This window comes from Lycium barbarum, chromosome 2 (assembly GCF_019175385.1).
Source record: "Lycium barbarum isolate Lr01 chromosome 2, ASM1917538v2, whole genome shotgun sequence".
Lineage (NCBI taxonomy): Eukaryota > Viridiplantae > Streptophyta > Magnoliopsida > Solanales > Solanaceae > Lycium > Lycium barbarum.
This window is the reverse complement of record NC_083338.1, coordinates 118,136,983-118,160,882: the sequence shown is the minus strand read 5'-3', so window position 1 is coordinate 118,160,882 and position 23,900 is coordinate 118,136,983. Positions and strand designations below refer to the sequence as shown.

Below are 23,900 nucleotides of genomic sequence, written 5' to 3'. Positions count from 1 at the left end.
AAGTCTTCAAACAAAAATGGACTTCGTGTACTTTTCAACCACTAAAATGACAATCCGCATTTTTGCGTATCCTTGATGGATTGAGCCTACCTTATTAATCGTACAAAAAAAAGTAGGGTTCTATATAACATATTGAAGTTCCGGAGTCTCAAAACATGATTAATATACGGCTAAAGTACGTAAAAAAGTGTGAAAATGTAATAAGAGTCTGTTTCAGCAAAATAGGGGACTCCTATAGCGCAGTATTTTACTGCGCTAAAGGTACTTTTGTATCAATTTTTTTTTTTTTTGGTATTTTGGTTCACTTGGTCTTTTATTTGGTCATTTTGGTTCCGGACTCCATAAAATTCTACCACTAAATATAAATTAAATCTAGCTAGCTTTAATTTACATATATAAACACGTGGGAAGTTCTTAATGGTTTTGAAGTAGTAATATTACGACACCGCAAAACTCTCGTACTATATATCTCTCTAGACATTCACACTGCAGCAATTCAAGAAGAAACAAAAAACATAAAGCTGAAGGGAACAAAGAATTGCACCACGTACGGTGAGAATAAACAATGAACTTATTTACATAAATTATAGTAGTAGTAGTAGTAGTATATACGTTTTTTGTATTTTATATGGACATGTTAAATAAGTTAACGTTTTTGTCCAACACATAAATGTTTTCTCCAGACAATTACAATAGAACGTGCAGTTCTTGAATGAAGATTAATTATGGTGCAATTAGTTCTTTCATGATGTTAACGTTTGTGCACGTGATTTTGCTATATCCAAATAATCAACTTCGTCAACTTTTAGTTGTTTACAATTTGAATAGGCAATGCTTACTCTGTAGCATCAACTTTTCTTGGATTGATGAAACTGTGATCCAATCGATACGTGGATGGTTGGGCTATAATGCACTCTTAATTGTTGTTGAATTTGAGGCTCTGGGGTTTTAATAAGACTTCTCTTAAATCCATGTTTAGTTTCCATTATTTTTCATATGGTGTCGTGCGTATATCAATTTTAGAATAATGTTATATGTATATACGTATATTTAATCAGAATTTTGGCGCGAGAGGTATATGTATGACTCCTGAAACAGTGTAGGATGTCCCAATTCATGACATGGTTTTGGTATAAGCAGTAGAGGGATAAAGCATCTTTTGTCTAAAAGAGGAGAGTGACTAGAAGAATTTTTGGGGAACGTAGGTGACCAAAATCATCTAGGCAAAAGGATGCAAGTCATGATTTGATTGTTGTATATCCTATTAAAGCCTATTTAAGCCTAGAAGGGTAGTGGGAACTACCAATTTTTGTATGTTACAATTCCACTTTGGGTAAGTGATTGGCTGTAGTCTCGTTATATGTTTTTGGGCAATTGTCGCCAGTTGAGCCAATTTTCAGGATTGAGTTAGGCCAAGGTCTTTCTTAATGTGGTATCATAATCAAACCCATCATGATGTTAGACTATACATGTTATGTTACTCCACACTCCATAATTTTAACCCTGAGTGTGCAGAGGTGTGTTAGAATCCTACGTTGGTTAAGTGTCTTTTATATGGTCTTGGACAATTCGAGTTAACTTTTGGGGTTGAAGTGGGGTCCGAGGTCCATTTTCTTAACAACGCTGGCGTACGCCTTTTTGATGTTCAACTTTTGAAGAAATCCACCTACCTGGACAAGCATGATAAGGTAGAAATCGGAAGATTTCTGATGAAAGTTTGTTTATTTCAAGAATTTTAAATATAATTCATTGAGACGAAAGTGATGTATAGAGATCTACGTCCTCAATCCCCACTCAGCATACGGGTTTTGGCAGATCAATTTTTTTTTGCAATTTCTTTTGGCATTTGTTTTATCTGTGGCTGTTAAGTTCCTACTGGTTATTAATCATGCGCTAATATCACTTAGTAAATGAAGTGTCTGGCGCCAATGAGAATAATGATACTTGCTTTGTGATGCACCATATTTATACTGAATTTTACTTACTTTTTCTGTCTTTCAAATGATCGTGTCTCATGCGGATTAGATGAAAGAGATTAGAGATGCAGCGCAGGCCAGTCGTATGTCAAAATCCGCATCTTCTGACTCTACTCCACTAGTTCTTGATGTAGATGATTTCAAGGTCATGCCTCAGTCATCATTTAGAGTTGGAAGATAATGCAAACTTAATTTGGAATAGTTAATTATTAACTACAATCAATGTGCTTTATCGAGTGATGCAGGGGGACTTTTCATTTGATGATTTGTTTGGTAACTTGGTGACTGAGTTATTGCCTTCTTATCTGGATAAAGAAGTAGACTCATCAGAAGGTCATGTCAGCATTGTTGGAATTGATTCACAATCAAATGGGCATATGCGGGCACCATCAAATGCAGGAAAGTTACTTTCAAGCCCATTGTTCCCTGAAGTTGATGCTTTGTTATCTCTGTTTAAGAATTCTAGCACCCAATTGGTTGAGCAAAAAAGACAGGTATATGAAAAGGACATTGTGCTGACACATTGAGTTATTTTTTTCTTTTTCTTTTTCTTAAAAGTTTTTAGCTAAAGCCCTTATCTTTGTCGTAAGGTTGATGCAAAACTAAGCAATCTCACAAAAGAAGTTGCTGTCCAAGACTTGAAGCACCGTAAGACACTTGCTGAGGTCAGTAAGACAATGGAAAATTCACACATGTGTGTACTTTTGGCATTACAAGATAAATCATTAGTTTGCTAACAGAAATCCTTTTCAGTTATTGCTTGGAGCTATCATCACCTTTCATAGAAACCTTCTTTTTTCTTTGAGATGATGAACATGGGGTCATAGAACTGGAATTGAACAATTGAAAAATGAACTGATGACCTAGTAAACCTTTTAAATGACATTCTATGTTGTGAAAATGTACTTGATATGTTTACTACATTTGTTTCCGGAAAGCAGGATTGAGCCATTTGTTTTTTCATTTGCCTCTCAAATCATCTTTGGTTTACATTAAACTTCCATGTTCAGTATCTTTGGTGGTACATGGAGCTTCTTTATACACATTGATCTGCTGAAAGCCTTGGGCTTAGCTTTGATGAGTACTAAAATGTGCAGCTGGAAAAAGGTGTAGATGGCTTGTTTGGTAGCTTTGCACGTTTGGATTCGCGTATATCAAGTGTCGGTCATACTGCTGCCAAAATAGGAGATCACCTGCAGGTAAATGTTATCCCTGCTTAATTACTTAGACTATTTTGTTCTTTGCTACTGTAAGTACAAGAAATTGATTTAATGTGTGACTTAATTTACTTTTATCTGGTTGTTTCTATTGTAACATAAGTAAGAAGGTAACATTTGGCTCTTGATCTTCAACTGAAGTTTGATACTACCAGAGAAACTTAAGTGTGCTCCCTCCATTAAAAGAATGCCACCTTTTCTGAGGACAAATAGAAAGACATTTCTTCCAAATTTTTTAATTTTCTCTAGATCAATCTGTTTTTTAAGTTATTTGAGACTGAGTTTGTACATTCTTGAACCTCTTCTGCCTGTCAGAGTGCAGATACTCAGAGAGAATCTGCTAGTCAGACGATAGAGCTCATAAAGGTAAACATTTTGATGAAGAACCATCTGAAAGTCATTTCATTCATGGTGGACAACTCATAAATTCATCATTGCTTATGAATCTATTTTTGGGTATATTCATTATAAAAGAATTGATGGAATACATTGATTTCCCTTCAACAGTACTTGATGGAGTTCAATAGAAGTCCAGGAGACCTGACAGCCCTTTCTCCTTTATTCACTGATGATAACCGTGTCGCTGAAGCTGCTTCTATTGCACAGAAATTAAGTAATACTCTTTACCCTTCTTTGGATATTCTCATAACTGTAACTGTGAAAATTCTTTGCCAAATTTTGTTTTACAATCTTTAGTTGAGCTGACTATTCTAAGGTCAAACTAGATAACTGTTAATAACTTGTAACCATGTCAAAAGGAAATACCCCGGCTTATCACTCTTGAATTTTTTCCTTTACTTCTACTTTCCAGTTTTGAATGGTTAAAATGCTTGGCTGTATGGGGCTTTTCCATCTGGTCTTTCTTTGCCCCAAAAAAGAGGGATATTTTGTACCTTGTTATCTTTAACGATGTAATCTTTGATTTTTCACTTATACCAAGAATCCAAGATGGTGTTATCCATTGTACATGCTCATTTGACTACAGATGCCTTTATTGGAAAAATTATCAATTATCAATAGTCTTCCTCCTATAGTTATTACCTGAAGAAGCTCAGTGTTTCTGACTCTCAGTCAACTTAGCGATCTCAAGTTGGTGCAAAATAGGATATGCTGTAGGATTTATTCCATTATCATATTTCTCTGTTATTTAACTATACTATTTATTAACTGCTATGTTGCTCGAACTCTTCAAAATTCTTGCCGAACCCGTGTTGACAAGACATGGGTTTGGGTGTGGGTGTGGGATCCACACCGGACTTTGCCAACTTACCTTGGGTGCTTTGACTACATCTATGACCGAAATGTATACATTGATTGGGTATTTGGTTTGATTTTTGGGTTTATGTCATATATATATATATTATGAATAAAATAGTAGGTGTTTGCAAAGAAATAAGTTTTATTAGTTTTAGTTCAATAGCTTTAACTGATCGAGATATATACTTTATATAGTCGTAATATACATTTATTAGCCATATCCCAGCACCCATATCCACACTCGGATCCATACACCCCAATCCTAAATTTTATGTGATGAATAATCCAACCTTTAGATCTGGGGCTTTATGGTGTGTTTTTTTTGGTTATAACTCCTTTGAGTTTCTCTCTCGCCTTCTCTTTTTTTTTTCTTTGTTGGTTAATTCCCTTCAGTTTCACCTAGCCTCTGAGTAGGAAAGCTGTGGCCTTTGTTAAAACTCGGAATGATATCTTTTTCTTCCTTGATTAAGCAGTACCATTGGCTTCTTCCGATGTGTTGATGGTGTAACTGTTGACTATGTTATTTAATTAGCATGGATTTAGGAGACTATTTTTTCTGGAGTAATTTTAAGAATAGAATATTTCCTTTTATCGTAATCGTTTGTCTTTCCTTAATAAGTTATAGGATTCATTGTATATATACCCCTTCTCATGGGATGTAAAGACATACTGAAATATGAGGAAGCCTTTTCTTCTTTCCAAATTCTTTGGTAAGTCGTAACATCTAAAACGTTATGCTGTGGCAAAAAAAAAAAAAAAATTTGAGGAAACTTAAAGTATCAGGTTTGGTTTGACTTTCTAATAACCGTGTAATGTTTTAGTAGTTCTCTTTCTGTGGAGAATTATCACACATGGGAATACTTAACACGAGGCTGGGTCATTTCTGTCCTTTTACTTTTTTCGGGTGGGTTGTGGGATTGTCTGAGAGTTAATTCGGATGGAGTGGGCATGGAGAAACTTGACAGTTGGATTTGGTTCAGGTTATGACTTATTCTCTTATTAACTGTCCGATGTCCCGTTGTTGCATAAGGTTTTGATTTGAATTGCCAGGAAGTACACTAATATATTTACTTCTCAACATGACTTCTATGCGTGAGGATATTCGAGAACATCTGACCGACCACTTTTTCAGCTTCTCCTGTTTATACAATTAAAAACAATGTCCTGATCCTGGTTCCTGCACTTCGTATAGAGGATTGGAGCAACAGAGAATTTTTGTTGCTGCATTTACATTTTCTTGCTTTGTCATTTAAAAGGAAGCCTTTGAGTGATTAATTGAATATCCTTCACCTGAGAGGATTTTTCCCCAGATATAATCACATTTAATTAATTTGCAGGATCATTTGCTGATGAAGATATTGGAAGACAAAAAACAACTGTCTCCTCTGCTGTTGGAAATGCAACTTCAAATAAAGGATTGGAAGTTGCTATCACAAACCTCCAGGAGTACTGCAATGGTACAATGGCGAGCAACTTATTTCTTTAACTAGTGGTGTTTTAGTGCTCCTCATAAATTTATTCTAATGCTGTGTTTGCAACTGCTGTCTTAACAAGCTAGTATTTCACAAGCTACATTTCACAAGCTACCTTAAGGAGAAATGGAGAATCTGAATCGCTGTTGGAACTTCCCTTTTGTTTTAGAGGAGCTTAATATATGATGAAAAGAGTAGAGCAGAAGTTGGTTATTTGTCAGTTGAAACACGAGATATGTAGTTTTAAAAACCTTCTGACAACTCTTAGACGAACTTTTTAAGAAATTTTTTAGGATGTGCACATTCTCGCTTTGTGCTTTCATAGTTGATTATTTTTATAATTACTGTATCTTTTCTTTGAGAGGGTTTTAGAGTTTGTTATACCTACTGAAAAGGGTTGGGTGGTGGATCTACCTGTAAAAGCTGGACTCAAGTTGCAGTGTTGTCAAAGGCTTGCAAAAAGGCATGCTTTAGGCCCTGAAGCTAGGTGCAAAACAGGCTGAATGCTTCACTCGCTTAGGTAGTTCTTCAGTTAAGTCACCAAGAAATAAGACCTGCTTTTTATCACCCATGAGTTCTATCTTGAAGATGGCAACACCAAACAATAACTATTCATCTAATTATATTTTTCTCAATTTTAATTGTTTTTTGACACCAATGATGTTCTGGTCCGGCATGAAAAACATGTTTGACACCAATGAAAAGTTCTTAAGACCTAAACCAACAGGATTTTCAATTATGAATTCAAGCAAGAGGTTATTATGCTTTGTGTAGTCCAGCATGAAGCACGTCTGGGACCAATGAACAGGCACAATCTCTTTGAAACTCATATCATCGATGTCTTACCCTTTTTCATATGTCTCTTGACTTTTTTTATTTTGGAAGATGTATGGACAATTTAATATATGGATGTCCACATGTTCATTTGGTGCATCTGAATACATAAGAAGAGTAAGAACAAAGAAATAGGCCAATGAAATATTTGTTGTTAAAGTAAGGGCAATAATGCTTTCTAAAATGCTATGTTCGAGCTTTTTCAGTGACCATATTGCTTGACTACTGAATATTTTGTACAATGAACGTAAATATGGCATGTCACAGTAAGAAGAGTGGATCTTAAAAGGGCATTGAGTGACAAATATCTTTTGATCATGCTCAGGTTGCTAGTTTTTGAGTTCAGAAAGTTTCCTGTGGAAAAGTAGCGAGATCTGTGAAATCTGTTTTTAGTAAAAGATGATTTTAGCAAACATTAATTGAGTATTTCCTCTGTAGTTTAATACGGATTCTATGATATGGACACATAGTACTGCATTTTAAGATCTAAAGAGGCACTAAGTAGGGTCCTCAATATTAACATTTGCTGTTTGAGTGCCTAGCTTTTGTTTTTTAGCTAGCTAAAGTGTTCTTGGTTTTTCTTTTTTATGTGTCTTTCCTGTGATGTCTTAATCATTTTTGGTTTAAAGGACATTCTAAGTACTCTTCTTATTTGGTGACCTGCTAGAGTTGGAAAACAGATTATTAGCTCGATTTGATGTGGCTACACAGAAGCGTAATTTGACTACAATGGGTGAATATGCTAAGATTTTGTCACAGGTAAACAAGCCGTTTCAGTAGACCTGTCAAAAATACTTCCATTATGTTAAAACTCTATTAAACTTACTGGAAACACGGGATAAGGTGAAAGTTTTTCATTTTTTCTTTGGAATTTGTACCTGATTCTTGGTGATTTATATTGAAAAGAACTCTTCATCTTTTGACATGTTCATTCTCCAAGCAGTTTAACAGGGGTACCAGTGCCATGCAACACTATGTGGGATTACGTCCCATGTTTGATGTTGAGGTGATGAATGCGGATGCTAAATTGGTTCTTGGTGAGGAGGGCGCCCAACCCAGCCCTAGCAATGTTGCGAATGGCCTTTCGTCAATGTTTAAAGAAATTGCAGGTTATTTTGGTTGAAGTTTATAAAAAGGTGTTTCTCTTCTAAATACATGCCTTTTGAATTTTAACACATTATGTTTTCTTCCAGACACGGTGCGAAAAGAAGCAGCCACAATAGCAGCGGTTTTCCCTTCTCCTAAAGATGTAATGTCGATATTAGTTCAGGTATGGTTGAAAACTACTTATGCCAGAAAAAAGTAAGCTAGCTCAGGCTATGTTGTCGCAGATCTTTGGAAATATATGCATAAAAAGAGTAACATACTTGCTTTTAGTGAACGTGCACCAGTTATTTAAGAAATTGACAATTTCTAGCCATGAACATCTTGAGATTCCTCCAATTTGTCTGCTGTACTTTCCGATATTTCCCATTCCAGCAAAGTGCTTACCGAGTGATGCCACAAAAAAAAAAGTGCAATTATGGAACTGGTGACTAACAGATTGAGGTTATGAACAGCGTGTTTTGGAGGATCGTGTTCCAAAACTTCTAGAGAAGCTCTTACAGAAACCATCTCTTGTTAACCCACCTCCCATGGAAGAAGGCGGGCTTGTATTAGTGAGTGATGTTACATAGATTGTTCTTTTCTTTGTACTTATCAGAAGGGGAAAATATGGCCTTTGGTTGACTCTTTTGTTGCCTTTGAATGTTCAGTATCTCAGATTGCTGGCTGTCGCATATGAGAAGACACAAGAGTTTGCTAAGGACTTACGCAGTGTCGGATGTGGTGACTTGGATGTTGAAGGTACAAATAAAATTGTTTCCCCTCAAAAGAGAGCAACAATTGAATTTGTACGCAGTTTAAAGGATATGTGGTTAGGCTTGTTGGCAAGATAAACGGATAATCGAAAAGTAAACAATAACGAGGAAAATTAAAAGAAGATAGCCTGTATAACGAGTGCAAGCGACAGATCCGAGTAGGAAAAGGATTTATCTCCTTGCTTGGACTAAAAAATAAACTAGAAGTAACGAAGCTTTATTGATATCGGGCCTTTGCTATGATATTCTTTCAAGTGTTAATTGCTAACTTAAAGAGATGGAGATGCCCTCTAATGGGGCTGTTGCATATGTATTTATAGTGCTAGTGTCCTATACTAACCAAATGATTCAAGCTTCAACGTGGGTAAATGTTTCCGGAGATATCGGACACGTCTGTTGAGGGCGTGATTCTCTGAGATAAATCCGTGAAGGATAAACTTTGAGATTCAGACTTATCTTCTCGGACTCCCTTTGTGCAAGCTCGGTATGTTCCCTTCGTCTTCTTGGACCGATCTCCGCTAGTCACCCCGTATGACCCTTCATCAAACTGAGGTGAATTTACGGGTTCACACCGTACACATATAGTCCCTCCATTTTCCGGAGTAAAGAAATGGAGCCGGGAAATGGATTGAAAAGACGTCGTTTTACCCCAAGACCGCGCTTTATTTTTGACTGAGCAATTGGCTAGCCTGAGTCCGAGCCTAATTAATGCTGTGCCGTTGTCTCTGCCTTGGAAACGTGTATTGTCAGAATCCTTTGGCCTTTCACATTCCCACTTTAACGTTACTAGAGACCTTTCCAAATTCAACTTCCTCATTATATAAGGCCATGCACTTATCAGTTCCTCACATATTTTGAAAAACCTTGATTTTTAACGCTTATTTGCCTTTCATACCCTCGTTTATGATGTCTTCTTCTCCATTATTGTTGACCAACGCTTCCCGTCTTCAGATTCTCCCCACCATCTCCTACTGAACCTTCTGATATGAAAGAACTTGAGTTTCAAGCGGCTGAAATCGTTCCGGCTGGATTCAAATACGAGGATGATTGCAAAGTTGGCCATCATTATAACCATGTGAGGCATTTTGAATCTTTTGTTGATAACGCCACAATTCCCAGAGTGAGGAGAGAGTGTCATTTGGATGACGACGTTAAGATTTCCCCTGTTGAGCAGGGTGTACGGATTAACCACCATATCCCAGGTTATTCTCTCGTATACACTTACCCATTTGCCATCGGGTTTAAACTTCCTATCCTTCAGGTGATCGAAGACCTTTGCTGCCGTTACTGAATTTGCGTTGGGCAAGTTGCTCCTCAGATATGGCGACTTGTTTATTGTATTAAGTTTTTGGCCGGTATGGCCGGAGTCCCATTCACCTTAGACCATTTAATCCATATTTATATTCCCCGGGTGATCCATGGGGGCATTGTCCAACTTCTTCCTCGGGGCCCCCGGGGCCTGATCGACCCCGAGGATGACTTCGACCGAGGATGGTTGCATCGGTTCATTATGATGAGAACGACCCAATTGCAACGTATCAACTCCACCCCTCTACCGGAGACGTGGAATTCTGAACTGACCGCCGTCGAACCCGAACTACCCGGGATCTTTGAATGGGTAACCGCTGTGTTAGGTGCCGCTGAACACGTAGGTCGTTCTTGGAAAGATCTGGGCCCGATTGGATGGAGAGGCAAGAATCACGGTAAATTCCATTCTTTGTTACCATAATTTGCAGTCCTTCAACATAACCTGACTCGTTCCTTTGTGTTTCAGGGCTTTCGGTGAAGAAGGTACCAATAGCGAGGGTTGTTAAAGTAAAAACCGAGGATGCTCCCGAAGGAAGCACCACAAGTTCGGCCAAGGCGCCGAAGAGGAGAGTCAATCCGGAAGCATCAACCGTTGGTCAGGGAATCGGTGCCAGGGTCAAGTCTCTTCGGGCAGCTCGGAGAGCATCCTCTAGAGGGGGTCCCGCCCTGATCGTGGAGATCGAGGACGATCCCGAAGAAGAGGCTGTTGCGAGCCCCAGTGACCGTGCTCCTCCTCCGGCCCGAACAAAGGAGAACTTTATCGAGGAGATCGCCCTACTTTGGGCAGAGAACGAGCGACTTAAAGCAGCTTGTTCGGAGATGCTGACGAGCCTAAGGATGGCGAGGTCTAGAGCTCGGAAGTTTAGGATTTCTTTTGTTGTTTTTTGTTGATTTGCTTTGCACGGTCGTTTTGATCGATATCAATTGTCTTGTAAGGATGCTTAATTGAATAAAAGCTTTCTTTCTGAATTAGCTCGTAGCTCGTTTTGTCTTCTCGAATTTAGTTTGGCTCGAAGTCAATCTGTTCGAACTTTACTCTGAAGCAATAATGTCATCTCATTAGGAATATGCAGGAAATCCGAACGTCCCATCATGTCACTTCTTACTGACACGGGGCACGCGTCGGTTCCCGGTTGGTCGTTTGGGAGGCGACGAATGGGAAATGTTCCTCCCCGCCTCTATAAATACTCAACTCTCTACTCTTTTTCTCATTTACAATTTCCGAAAGCTTCCTCCCCTTTTTCAAATCTTCAAATCTTCAAATCTCCCATCCTTTCAACTTCTCAACAAATTCCTTCAAATCTTCATCGGTTTTTCCGTTTGATCTTCATATTTCTTACAACTTTCTGTTTGTCCTTCAAACCTTCATCACATTTTCCCCAGATATTCAAGCTCTTTTTCTAGGAAAATATGGCCTCCAGTTCTAGAACTTCTTCTCGTGAAAATACTCCGGCCGGTTCCCCTCGTGCCATCGATACTGCTGTCGAGGCAGAGACTAAGGTTCCTTATGAACCTTGCGGAAGGGACGTGATGCCGTTATCATACAATTTCGACTCGGAATTTTCCCCCGAGAAGCCCCCGAAGGGAGATAATGCGGATCGGGGTTATGACGTGAGGTGTTACCCCACGGCTGTCACCGAAGCGATCCTACCAAAACTCTGATCAGATTGTGGTTGGAACGTCAGTCAACGCCCCAACCGGATGGTGGTTGGAAATATGGCCCCTCGGAGATCATAATCCCGGGCCCCGATGAAGATATTACAACCTCCGTGGAGGGGTATTCGAGTGTCTATACTTTCCCCTTCACGTTCAATTTGAAGCCGGCAATCGACAACGTCATTCTGGACATGTGTCGGACATATCAAGTATGTCTTGGGCAGATCGGACCAAACGTTTGGCACGTAGTTACATGCATTCGGTTTTTGGCTAACAAAGTCAAGGCCGAGTTCACTCTAAATCACTTGATCCAACTTTACTAGCCACGCTTCTTCTGCGGGGGCATAGTGAAGCTTCTGAAGCGTGGAAAGTTCCCAATTCTTTCTAGTGTGGATGACAAGGACAAGGGATGGTTGGTGAGGTACGTCCGTGTCAAGACCGAGGAAATCATTCCTCCGAGTCATCGCCCTTTCCCCGAGAAGAGGAATAAACGACGTAAGTGACTTTGATGCCTAAAATTTTTCTTCGGTAGGTTTCCAACTGTATTTATGTTCCGTTTTCTTGTTTTATAGCCAAAAAGTGGGTGCCCGGTGTTATTGATAATCTCGAGGAGTGGCTTGAGGACCTCATGGCCCAATGCCCTCATGAGCTCTGATCTTGGAGCCACTTGTTTTCGGGCAAATGGGAGGTGAAAAATCACGATGAGTCTTCTTGGACTTCTCGCCCCTGGTTATATTTTTAGGCTTTTTTCAGCCCGTGATATCCTGTTATATTCGTAAGCTTAAAGCGAAACAAAACCCAGTTGAGGGAGCCTCCGACCGCGTCCCTTGGATATGGTTCGATGTTTGATCCCACCAACACCGAGCAACTGGTTACCGAGGTGGCCAAAAGTAGGAAACGGAGCAGGTCCTCCCAGCCTTCATCTCCTGCGGGTCCTAAAAGAAAGAAGCCCTCCAAAACCCGCAGTGAGTCCTTACGGTCACTGAAGGATGTCCCCGAGAAGGATGACGATGATTTTATGATTGCCTTCCGCTTACAACAAACTGCGGCGCCCGTGGTTAACCCAACTATGGTCAGCACAAACTCGCAGCACGTTGATTCGCAGGGGATACCCGATGTTGGCTCCCAGCAGCCTTTTGAGAGTCAAGTCCGAATTTCGGGTAATGTCATAACGGTCGAGGATGATCCATCTGGTGAAGAGCATGCCATCGTCATGACTAATTTGCCTGGGGCTTCTTCTTCTCGCTCTTTACACGAGGAACACCTCGATATCATGCTGGAAGAGGTTGCCCCAGGCGATGTAGTCAGGACTGACCCTTCGGGTATCAACCTGCCGATCCCCCAAGGTTGGAGGTGACCTTTGCATGTTATTGAATCGGGTTCTCGGTCTAACCTTGTGGGTACGTTTCCCGCTCCAAGTGCTGACCCGAGGAAGATGAAATCTACCGTTGTGTCTGTACTGTAGGATATGCATTTTCTATCTCGTCCGGTTGGTGTGGCTAGCTATCTCTGGCCTTTGGTGTCCCGTGAAGATCGGGAAAAGATGGACAATATTTCGTGGCTGTGTCTCCTGAACTAGAGCATGCACTCCTGCAACCGGGTATGTACTAGTGAATTACCCTCTTATTTCACACCTTTTAAATTCTCTATCATATTAACCCATTCTCAAATGCAAGCCGTGGTGTTGCTACACGAGGGATTTCTCTGGGGTTCAAAAGAGAATGGTGAGCTGCGAAGTCAGCTTGACGACGCTCGGGGTCAATTGGATGCCCCGAGTCGTGAAACTCACAAATTTGAGATCCTCCTTTGAGATGCGAAAAAGCGGCTGTAGGAATCCGGTGACGCCTCCATTCTTAAAGCCGAGGTCGACGCCGTCAAGGCCGATCTTAATGTAGCCAAGGCCGAACTCGAGGTGACCAAAACTGAGGTTGCCCTTGCTAGGGAAGAGAACCTCCGATCGGGGAATGACTTAGCGAATATGGCTGAGAAATATACTGTCCTTCAGGTGGAAAAGAGAGGTTGGCCATGGTGGCCAAGGTTTCTTTCGAAGCCTTTAAAGAACGGATGGCTGCCATTTCTGCTCTGAGACAAGAGCTCAACGCTCTTAATGCCGAGTTCGACAGGTTGATGACCGAGCGCTCTGCAGAGAGAGATATTCTGAAAACGGCCCAAAAGGCGGCGGATGATCAAGCCAAGGCCGTGGAAGACCCGACCAATCAACTGAACCAGTCATTGGCAGCCCGTCACCGGATCCAAGATCAAGCTGTTGCTGATGTCCATGCGGCCACTGACCGCTCCGTTCTGAAGGCCGAGCATATGAAATGGCTGACTCGGGTTCACACTCTTCGTGAGATCCAGGAGGAAGGCCTCGAGGGCATTGGAGCCAAAATCGCTCAGGCCAAGGAGATGGAAGCCAAAATGGATAAGGCATTTAATGGTGAAAGCTCCGGGGATGACCCCTCGAACTCTGAAGATCCGGCCTCTTCGGAGGAGGAGTAGATAGGCCTTTGTGTTTTTGGGTTTGTTTTTATATTTTTGGGTTTTGGTTCCCCGTGTAAATTTTGAATGATGCCGCATATTTTGGGCCTATTATATATGATGGTTTCTGGGTTTGATGTAACCTCTTTTCTTTTGATGTTTGGGTCGAATATAATGTGGATATTATCCATAAGGTCTTACTGACTTGGGGCCGTTTCCTGGTCATTTATGTTTTTTATGGGCCTTATTTTATGCTCGTGAATTCGGACGTCTCCGAATCCGTATTGGGCATTTTAGGCCGATATTTTTGACCTTAAATCAAATTTTTTTGATGGTGTTTAGGCTTAGTTCGAACTGTTAACGCCTGTGTTTGCATCGAGCTTAATTCTCTTGGAATTTGTTTGGGCCCGTAGTTTATTCGTCTTATTGTAGCGGATAGTCCCTTGCAAGAGGGAGTATGTGAAAACACGAACGGTTTGTGTTTTTATTTGATATTGAAATTTGACAGTGTCTAAACCGAAGTGTTCTTCTCATTTCATAATTACGAATGGTTACAGATAACCTACGGGCATATGTTTTCTTTTGCCGTAACTAAGAATGAATTATCCGGGCACGACTCGTTCGGTCGTTTGACCCTGACAAAATAATCTATCCGGGAACGACTCATTCGGTCGTTTTCCCTTACAAAGATAACCTAACAAAGAAACCCTTCAACTCCCTCGGTTTATCTCACGGGGGCTATATGCTCTTATCCCTCAGTTTTTATGTCTGAATTATAAGAAGAAACACTATCGTTGTTACCGGGGAGTCCCCAGTCTCGGCTCGTAGCCAGTCTTCGACATTTTAAGTAACACGCTGTATGTTGTTGCCTCATTAAAAACCTTGTCGGAAAACCCAAGTCGGGACAAAACTGGGCTAAGGGAAAAAGAGTGCAACACGTGTTTTCCGACCTAAATCCGGTGATCACCTCTTCGTTTGTGCTACTTCCTACAAGGGTCAAATAACATGTTTAAGAAATTCACTAAGAGTTAAAGTTCGTACCTCAACAATAGTATCTCTTCAGGTGTGCTACATTCCAATTGTTCGGCAGCTGTTGTCCGTCCATTGCCTCGAGCTGATAAGACCCTTTGCCCGTTATTCCGGTTACCTTGTACGGCCCTTCCCAATTTGGCCCAAGTTTTCCTTCGTTGGGGTTCTTCGTATGCAGTGTTACCTTCCGAAGGACTAAGTCCCCGATTTGGAAATGTCGGAGGTTTGTCCTTTGGTTGTAGTACCTGCCCATTCGTTGTTTTTGGGCTGCTAATCGGAGTAAAGCGACTTCGCGCAATTCCTCCGTCAAATCGAGTTTTATAGCCATAGCTTCGTCATTTGATTCTTTTGTGGTGTATTGGAACCTGAAGCTGGGCTCGCCTACTTGCACGGGGATTAGAGCCTCTGTGCCATACACTAGGGAAAATGGTGTCTCCCCGGTGCTTGATTTCGGTGTTGTTCTGTACGCCCATAATATCTCGGGGAGGACTTCTTTCCATCTTCCTTTAGACTCATCGAGACGCTTTCTCAAGTTCTGAATGATGGATTTGTTCGTGGATTCTGCCTGTTCGTTTGCATTCGGGTGGTATGGAGTTGACATTATTTTCTTTATCTTCAGTCTTTCGAGGAAATATTTTACCTTGGCTCCTATGAATTGTCGACCGTTGTCACATGTGATCTCGGCCAGTATGCCGAATCGACAAACAATGTGGTCCTATATGAAATTAATGACCTCTTTTTCCCGGACCTTTTGAAATGCTTGCGCTTCAACCCACTTAGAAAGATAGTCAGTCATAAATAATATAAAGCGAGCCTTACCTGGTGCCGAGGGTAAAGGTTCGACTATATCCATCCCCCATTGCATGAATGGCCATGGGGAAAGTACCGGGTGAAGCAACTCGCCCGTCTGGTGTATCATCGGGGCGTGTCTCTAACATTGGTCGCATTTGCGGATGGAGTTCTTCGCGTCCTCTTCCATATGATCCCAATAATAACCTCAACTTTCAAACCAATGAATCTGCTCGGGAATGATTGCCGCACGTCCCCTCGTGTACCTCTCGCATTGCATATTTGGCTTCGCCGGGCCCTAGACATCTAGCGAGGGGGCCACAGAAGGAACGTCGGTATAGGCTACTATCAACCATGCTGTATCTCGCTGCCTTAGTTCTAAGTGCACGTGATTCCTTAGGATCGGTTGGCAGCTTCCCATCCACCAAATAATCTATGTACTTATTCTGCCAATCCCAAGTCAAACTTGTTGCGTTGACTTCAACTTGATTGTTTTCTATAGCCGAACTCATCAACTGGACATCTGTGCCTGAGTTTAGTCCCTCCGTTCCTACCGAGGAGCCCAATTTCGCCAAAGCGTCTGCCTCGGTGTTTTGCTCTCTCGGAGTATGTTGTAATGTCCATTCTTTGAATTGATGTAGAACCACTTGAACGTTTTCCAAGTATTTCTGCATTCTATCCTCTTTTACCTCGAAAGTCCTATTAACTTGGTTCACGACCAGGAGGGAGTCGCATTTTGCTTCAACGACCTCGGCGCCCAATCCCCGGGCTAACTCTAAACCTGCAATCAAGGCCTCGTACTCGGTTTCATTGTTAGTCAATTTCAACAACGCTTTTATAGACTGACGTATAATATCTCCAGTCGGACTTTTTAGTACGATACCGAGTCTGGACCCCTTTACGTTGGATGCACCGTTCATGTGTAAGGTCTAGACCTCTGATGTTTTTTCCGAGGTTAACAACAATTCTTTTTCAACCTCGGGTATCATCGCGGGGGTGAAATCTGCCATGAAGTCTGCCAAGATTTGAGACTTTATGGCTATTTGGGGTTTGTACTCGATGTCATACCCACTGATTTCGACGCCCATTTTGCTAACCTACCAGATAATTCTGGTTTGTGCATTACGTTTTTTAATGGGTAGGTAGTTATTACGCATATGGGATGACATTGGAAGTATGGTTTCAATTTTCTAGACGCACTTAACAATGCTAAAACAAGCTTTTCCAAGTGGGGATAACGCTCATCAGCGTCTCCTAAAGTTCTACTAACATAATAGACCGGAAATTGCGTACCTTTTTTCTCTCGGACTAGGACACCGCTTACCGCGATCTCGGATACAGCCAAGTACAAGTATAACTACTCGCCGGCCTTCGGTGTGTGCAGTAGGGGCGGGCTTGACAGATATTACTTCAATTCTTCCAAGGCTCGTTGACATTCAAGTGTTCATACGAAGTCATTTTTCTTCTTGAGCAGGGAAGAGAAACGGTGACTTTTGTCTGAGGATCTGGAAATGAATTTGCCTAAGGCCGTGATTCTCCCGGTCAGCCTTTGTATGCCCTTCACATTTTTGACCACTGTGATATCTTCGATGGCTTTTACCTTATCCGGGTTAATTTCAATTCCTAGGTTTGACACCATGAATTCTAAAAACTTTCCCGACCCGACGCCGAAGGCACACTTCTCCGGATTCAGCTTCATGCTGTATTTGCGCAGAACATTGAAAGTTTCCTGCAAATGCTTTAAATGGTCCTCTGTTTCCAAGGACTTGTCTACGAATCCACTTACTTTCTAACTTCGGCCTCCATTTGACAGATGTTTTCTCTTTTCTTATTTTGGCTTAGATGCTTTGTAAAACCGCACCGATCTACGAGTGCGCTATAGATCGGATCCTCAGTCTCAAGGATGAACGAAGGAAGACGGCCCTACCGGGGGAATCTCCGTAACGATTCCAACGGCCTAGCTAACCGTTGAATCAATGTCCTCTTGATCGGGACACCAGATTGAATCTATTTCGGTCTTTTCCACTCTTGAACATTAGTTTGGAAATCTTCATTCTGCATATCTCCTCGTCATTTGGGTATGAGCTTCTGGGCCTAAATCGATCCCAAATGAAAGCATGACATCAATGTAAATTTCCATCGTTTTTCCTATCTGTTCTTCGAACATTTTGTTAACTAGGCGTTGATAAGTGGCTCCGGTGTTTTTTAATCCGAAGGGCATTACATTATAACAATAAGTCCCATACCTTGCTATGAAAGATGTCTTCTCCTGATCCTCCGGGTTCATTCGGATTTGATTGTACCCGGAGTATGCGTCAAGAAAACTTAGCATAGAGTGTCCAACCGTCGCATCTATCATTCGATCGATGTGAGGCAAACGGAAAGAATCCTTCGGACACGCCTTATTCAAATCTTTAAAGTCGATACACATTCTAAATGTATTACCTTTCTTTGGTACGACTACGATATTGGCTAACCAGTCCGGGTATTTGACCTCCCGGATGGACCCTATTTTTAACAACTTTGTTACCTCCTTTTTGATGAATGCGTGTTTGACCTCTGACATCGGCCTGCGTTTCTGTTTTACTGGAGGGAAACTCCGGTCCAAGCTTAATCGATGAGTGGTTACTTCCGGTGGAATTCCTGTCATGTCTAAATGGGACCATGCAAAACAATCCGAATTAGCTTTAAGAAATTCAATTAACTCACTCCTGAGCTCCGGGGTAAGTCCCATGCCCAGGTATACCTTCCTATCCAGGAGATGAACGAAAAGGACAACTTGTTCCATATTTTCTATTGTTGACTTCGTTGCATCAGATTCGTTTGGCGGCACGAAGGATCTTGGTATGCGGAAGTCGTCTTTCTCTGCGGCCACCGCATTCTGTGATTGCTATTTGGCTCTTTTGTCTGTGTCTGAATTCTTGGTGCTGCTTACTGTTGGGTCCTTAGGTGCGGGTTCTTTTGGTGCTGCTTCCTCGACTGCGAACATCTCTTTGGCGGCTGGCTGCTCTCCCCGGATAATCTTTATCCCATCGGGGGTTGGAAATTCAGCATCTGATGTAGTGTAGAGGGCACTGCTCTCATTACGTGTATCCAAGGTCTCCCGAACAAGGCATTGTACTTCATTTCTCCATCAATGACGTAGAACTTTGTGTGTTGTATAACTCCAGCTGTGTTCACGGGCAAGGTGATTTCTTCTTTGGTGGTCTCACAGGCCATGTTGAACCCGTTCAAGACTCGGGTTGCTGGTACCATTTGATCAAATAGACCCAGTTGTTCGACGATCTTCCATCGGATGATATTTGCCGAGCTACCTGGATCAATTAAAATACGTTTAACGTGAGTTTTATTTACAAGTACAGAGATTACCAGGGCGTCATTGTGAGGCTGGGTGATGCCTTCCACTTCCTCGTCGCTGAACGAAATGAATCCATCCGGTACGTAGTCCCGGCTCCTCTTCTCCCTCGTGATAGAGAACTTCGTTCTCTTCATGACAGGTCCTCGAGGTATTTCAACCCCGCCAATGATCATGTTGAGGCTCCTCCGGCTCAACCTTTTTGTTACCTTCCCTGTTCTTATAGTTATTTCTCTCTCGTTCACTCAAGAAATCTGTGAGATGACCGTTTTTGAGTAACCGAGCTACTTCATCTCTTAATCCCCTGTAATCGTCGGTCCGATGTCCATGGGTACCATGATAATCGCATATCAGTTTCGGATCCCGCTGTGAAGGGTCATTTTCGGAGTGGTCTTGGCCATGTTGCTCCTTCTATCTTTCCAATAGCCGTCACTAGAGCCGATGAGTCGACATTGAAATTATATTCCGACAACCTAAGGCTTTCTCCAGTACTCGAGATTGCAGCGGTGTTGTTTTTGTACTGGAGGCCCCTGCTCGACGAACCCCGGTCGCTCCGCCTGTCTCCTCGGTTGATGCTAAGACATGGGGCACTTCTACTTTTCTCCGACCGGAAGCCGGACCTTACCGACTGGTAAAGATGATACCCATCCCTTAGGGGGTTTACCTCTGTCTCGAACATCTTTTTTGATCTGTCGCTCTTTGTTCGGGTTACTGGACCCGGTGGGAGCCCTAACTGATCATCCTCTACTCTGATTTTTGATTCGTATTTGTTATGCACATCTGCCCAAGTTGTAGCGCTGAATTCTAACAAATTCTCTTTCAGTTTGAGGGATGCGTTGGAACTTGTGGGATTAAGTCCTTTCGTGAACGCCTGGGCGGCCCATTCATCCGGAACCGGCGGTAACAACATTCTTTCCTGCTGGAACCTGGTAACGAATTCTCTGAGTCGCTCGTCGTCCCTTTGGAAAATCTTAAATATGTCCGCCTTCCGCGCTTGTACCTTCCGTGCCCCCGCGTGAGCTTTCACGAAGGCATCCGCAAGTAACTCGAAGGATGGGATGGAGTGTTGGGGTAACGAACAGTGCCACTGCATGGCTCCCTTGGTCAAAATTTCACCGAACTTTTTCAAGCTTACTGACTCAATCTCATCGTCCTCGAGATCATTCCCGGCTATAGCACATGTGTAGGAAGTAATATGCTATTGCGGGTCGGTTGTTCCGTCGTATTTCGGTATGTCTGGCATTTTGAATCTCTTCGAGATCAGCTTTGGTGCAGCACTCGGAGGGAAAGGCCTCCTCACAATGTATTTGGTTTCTTGTCCGGTGAGGATCGGAGGCTTTCATGGTATCTGGTCCACCCGGGAGTTGTAGTCATCCACCTTTTTCTTGTTGGAATCTATCCGTTTGGTCAAAGCTTCGAGCATTCTTATCATCTCGGATGACTCACCAGCAGCCGGCCTGTCATGACTGTCGCTAACCTCTATTTCCCTTCGAACTGGTTCCGACACTCGGTCCGGTTCTGGTGCCAACGCGTCGCTAAAGTCCCTTTGAAGTCGCACAATGGCCTCTTGTTGTTGCTCATGGTGACTCGGTGTTCCTGCAACAAATTATAAATCACACGCAAATTAACTTCTTCCGTCGCCCCTTCGGGGGCTCCACGCCTATCCGCTCCATTAGCATGTGGGTTTTGGACGGGCTGGTCGCCTACTGGATTAGCGGCGGGCACGTTGTTGGATGGTATCCCGTTGGGGTTTGCGTTGTGCTCGCTAGATTCATCTTCGTTGAGGTGAACGGAGTGACTTAGATTCGACATGATCCTGAAATCACAAAAACGAACAAAACAAGTGAAAGTTGTCTAGTCAATGAGCCGTCACTATTATCCTTGGCCCCACGGTGGGCACCAAACTGTTTCCCTCAAAAGAGAGCAACAATTGAATTTGTACGCGGTTTAAAGGATATGTGGTTAGGCTTGTTGGCAAGATAAACGGATAATCGAAAAGTAAACAATAACGAGGAAAATTAAAAGAAGATAGCCTGTATAACGAGTGCAAGCGACAGATCCGAGTAGGAAAAGGATTTATCTCCTTGCTTGGACTAAAAAATAAACTAGAAGTAACGAAGCTTTATTGATATCGGGCCTTTGCTATGATATTCTTTCAAGTGTTAATTGCTAACTTAAAGAGATGGAGATGCCCTCTAATGGGGCTGTTGCATATGTATTTATAGTGCTAGTGTCCTATACTAACCAAATGATTCAAGCTTCAACGTGGGTAAATGTTTCCGGAGATATCGGACACGTCTGTTGAGGGCGTGATTCTCTGAGATAAATCCGTGAAGGATAAACTTTGAGATTCAGACTTATCTTCTTAGACTCCCTCTGTGCAGGCTCGGTATGTTCCCTCCGTCCTCTTGGAACGATCTCCGCTAGTCACCCCGTATGACCCTTCATCAAACTGAGGTGAACTTACGGGTTCACACCGTACACAAAAATGAACCTTTGCACCATCTCATTGTTACTTGAATGTAGCTATTCAAATTTAATAAATGTGCTATAAAACGGCATGTGCCAAAATCTGCATATGACTGCTTTTACTTTGGAGAACATGCTGCTTCCAAATGGTATAGTAAGGATTTACCTTACAGAGACATGTAAATGCATGATTTAAGCCGCTCGAGTCTTCATTCTGAAAGCTCTGTCAACTAGGAGAGTTAGTGACAAGGTTCTTGATACCCAAGTTTTGTTCTTTTCTGTCTTTGAAGCATGTATTTCTTTAGACATTGTTGATCAATTAATATTGTGGAGTCCTTTTTCTCTTTTACCTGTTTAAGAGAAATAAACTACAATGGCAGATCTTATATCAAATCTAAAGTGTTGTGTTTCTTGTAGTGCGCAAAGATAGTTATTACATCTGCTTCAGTTCCAAAAATTCTAGAAAAAGTTCTAGTCCTGAAAGGTCACTTACTGCGGCTAACCACCATGGTTTGATTTGGGTACTAGAAGTCTAGAACACAATTTTTTGTAGCAACTCACTATTTTTTTTTAATTTTTTTTTACCACAAGGCCAATCTAAGTGGTCTTGACCATAGGCTATTTCCTTTAAAAATTTATTTGACTGACTTTGTTTATGTCGATTATATTTGTGATCTCCATTTTTCTCTTGTTCAGGTTTGACTGAATCTTTGTTTCTACCACACAAAGATATATACATAGAGTGCGAGCAAGCCGCTCTTAAACAACTTTACAAAGCTAAGGTTTGTGGCAGTTTCTCTCTCTGAATCAGTCCATCACTCTAGTTTCTGTTTAAGGAATCCATTCCTTTCTCTCTCTTGCTTAGGTAGAAGAAGAAAATTTTGGAAGATGCTATGTTCGACGATGGAAACAATCATAAACTCCTGAAGTAAAATCTATTCTCATTACAAACAAAGTAAAGAATTTTTTGGTTGTCAACTTTCTAGTATAAACTGGTTCTGGGGAACCTTGAAAATGGACTTGGGCAATCCTCCCTTCATGAGCTAGCTTTTGGGGTTGAGTTAGGCCCAGGTGCCATATCTTTACATGGTATCAGAGCCAGGTCCATCTATGTTTGAGCCCCCGGTCCACGCTCCAGTTGAGCCTGGGCGTGAAGGGGGTGTTAGAGTGGGTTAGAGTCCCACATTGTTTGGGGAATGTACTGGTGGTTTACTTATATGGACTTAGGCAATCCTCTCCTCATGAGCTAGATTTTGGGGTTGAGTCAGGCCCAGGTGCCATATCTTTACACGTTCCAAAGCACCAACTAGGTGCCGTGTAAATTGCAAACGATTTACTCCACAGAGGCTCCTCCCAAGTCAAACTTAGCTTGCATGACATTTTTGTATGCTAGCTGACAAGGCTACCAGCTGTCTCTAGAATAATGTCACTGTAACAATAGACACCCCACAACTTTCTGAATTAAGAAGTTTATAATAGTGTACCACCTGTAACATATCATTCTGGTGAACCTGCTCTTGAACACTTTTGAAAAGACCTCTTACTTTAATTTGCAGATGGACGAACTGCGTAGTGAAAGTCAGTTATCCTCTGAGTCATCTGGGACAATTGGACGCTCAAAAGGAGCTTCAATAATACTTTCTAACCCGGAAATTTCTGTCACTGTGGTGACACAGTTTGTTCGTTGGAATGAAGAAGCAATATCCAGATGCAGTTTGTTTTCATTACAGGTACATATGACATGTTTCAAGATCTTGCTGAAGCTTTCACCTTCATCATCTCTCAATTTTTTTGCTTTTGGCTGGCTGACTAAAGGGAAGTAGTTATTGCATTAGGCTTGAATTGTCGGGGTAGATTTGTTCACATCACATGCATTTTCAAGTCCAGTAGAGTTTTTAACCTCCTCTTTGATGCTTTAGGCTAGTCAGATTAGAATTTGGATTGAAAAGATGTTAAATTCATATGACTGTTGATAGTGATAGCGAAAGTTTCTCTACTTTGGATATGTTGTATGTGGAGATTTCCCCTGTCACATCAATAATTTATTTATGTCATAAGAAAGATTGGTCGAATAGTGAAGACCTATAGTTGACTTATACATACAGAGGGAGTGAGAATCTCCTCCATATTTTCTTTAGTAAGAAATATAAATTTGATTCAGAAGACCTCAGCCCCAATATTGTACTAATGTCATGCAAAAG

At 41.7% G+C, this 23,900-nt stretch overlaps 1 protein-coding gene across 1 annotated transcript in view; it reads left to right on the top strand.

Annotated features, from left to right (window-relative positions):
• The first annotated feature begins 209 nt into the window (after positions 1–209).
• Positions 210–23,900, top strand: part of LOC132626903 (exocyst complex component SEC10b-like) — a 37,262-nt gene continuing 13,571 nt past the window's right edge. Inside the window, exons 1-15 of the mRNA XM_060341934.1 lie at positions 210–552; positions 2,026–2,121; positions 2,222–2,470; positions 2,567–2,641; positions 3,074–3,175; positions 3,509–3,559; positions 3,701–3,806; positions 5,788–5,907; positions 7,424–7,515; positions 7,700–7,865; positions 7,950–8,026; positions 8,316–8,414; positions 8,511–8,601; positions 22,396–22,481; positions 23,256–23,429. Coding sequence (XP_060197917.1) covers positions 2,026–2,121; positions 2,222–2,470; positions 2,567–2,641; positions 3,074–3,175; positions 3,509–3,559; positions 3,701–3,806; positions 5,788–5,907; positions 7,424–7,515; positions 7,700–7,865; positions 7,950–8,026; positions 8,316–8,414; positions 8,511–8,601; positions 22,396–22,481; positions 23,256–23,429 — 1,584 coding nt within the window. The 5' untranslated portion in view covers positions 210–552. The remainder of the gene's footprint in view (positions 553–2,025; positions 2,122–2,221; positions 2,471–2,566; positions 2,642–3,073; positions 3,176–3,508; positions 3,560–3,700; positions 3,807–5,787; positions 5,908–7,423; positions 7,516–7,699; positions 7,866–7,949; positions 8,027–8,315; positions 8,415–8,510; positions 8,602–22,395; positions 22,482–23,255; positions 23,430–23,900) is intronic.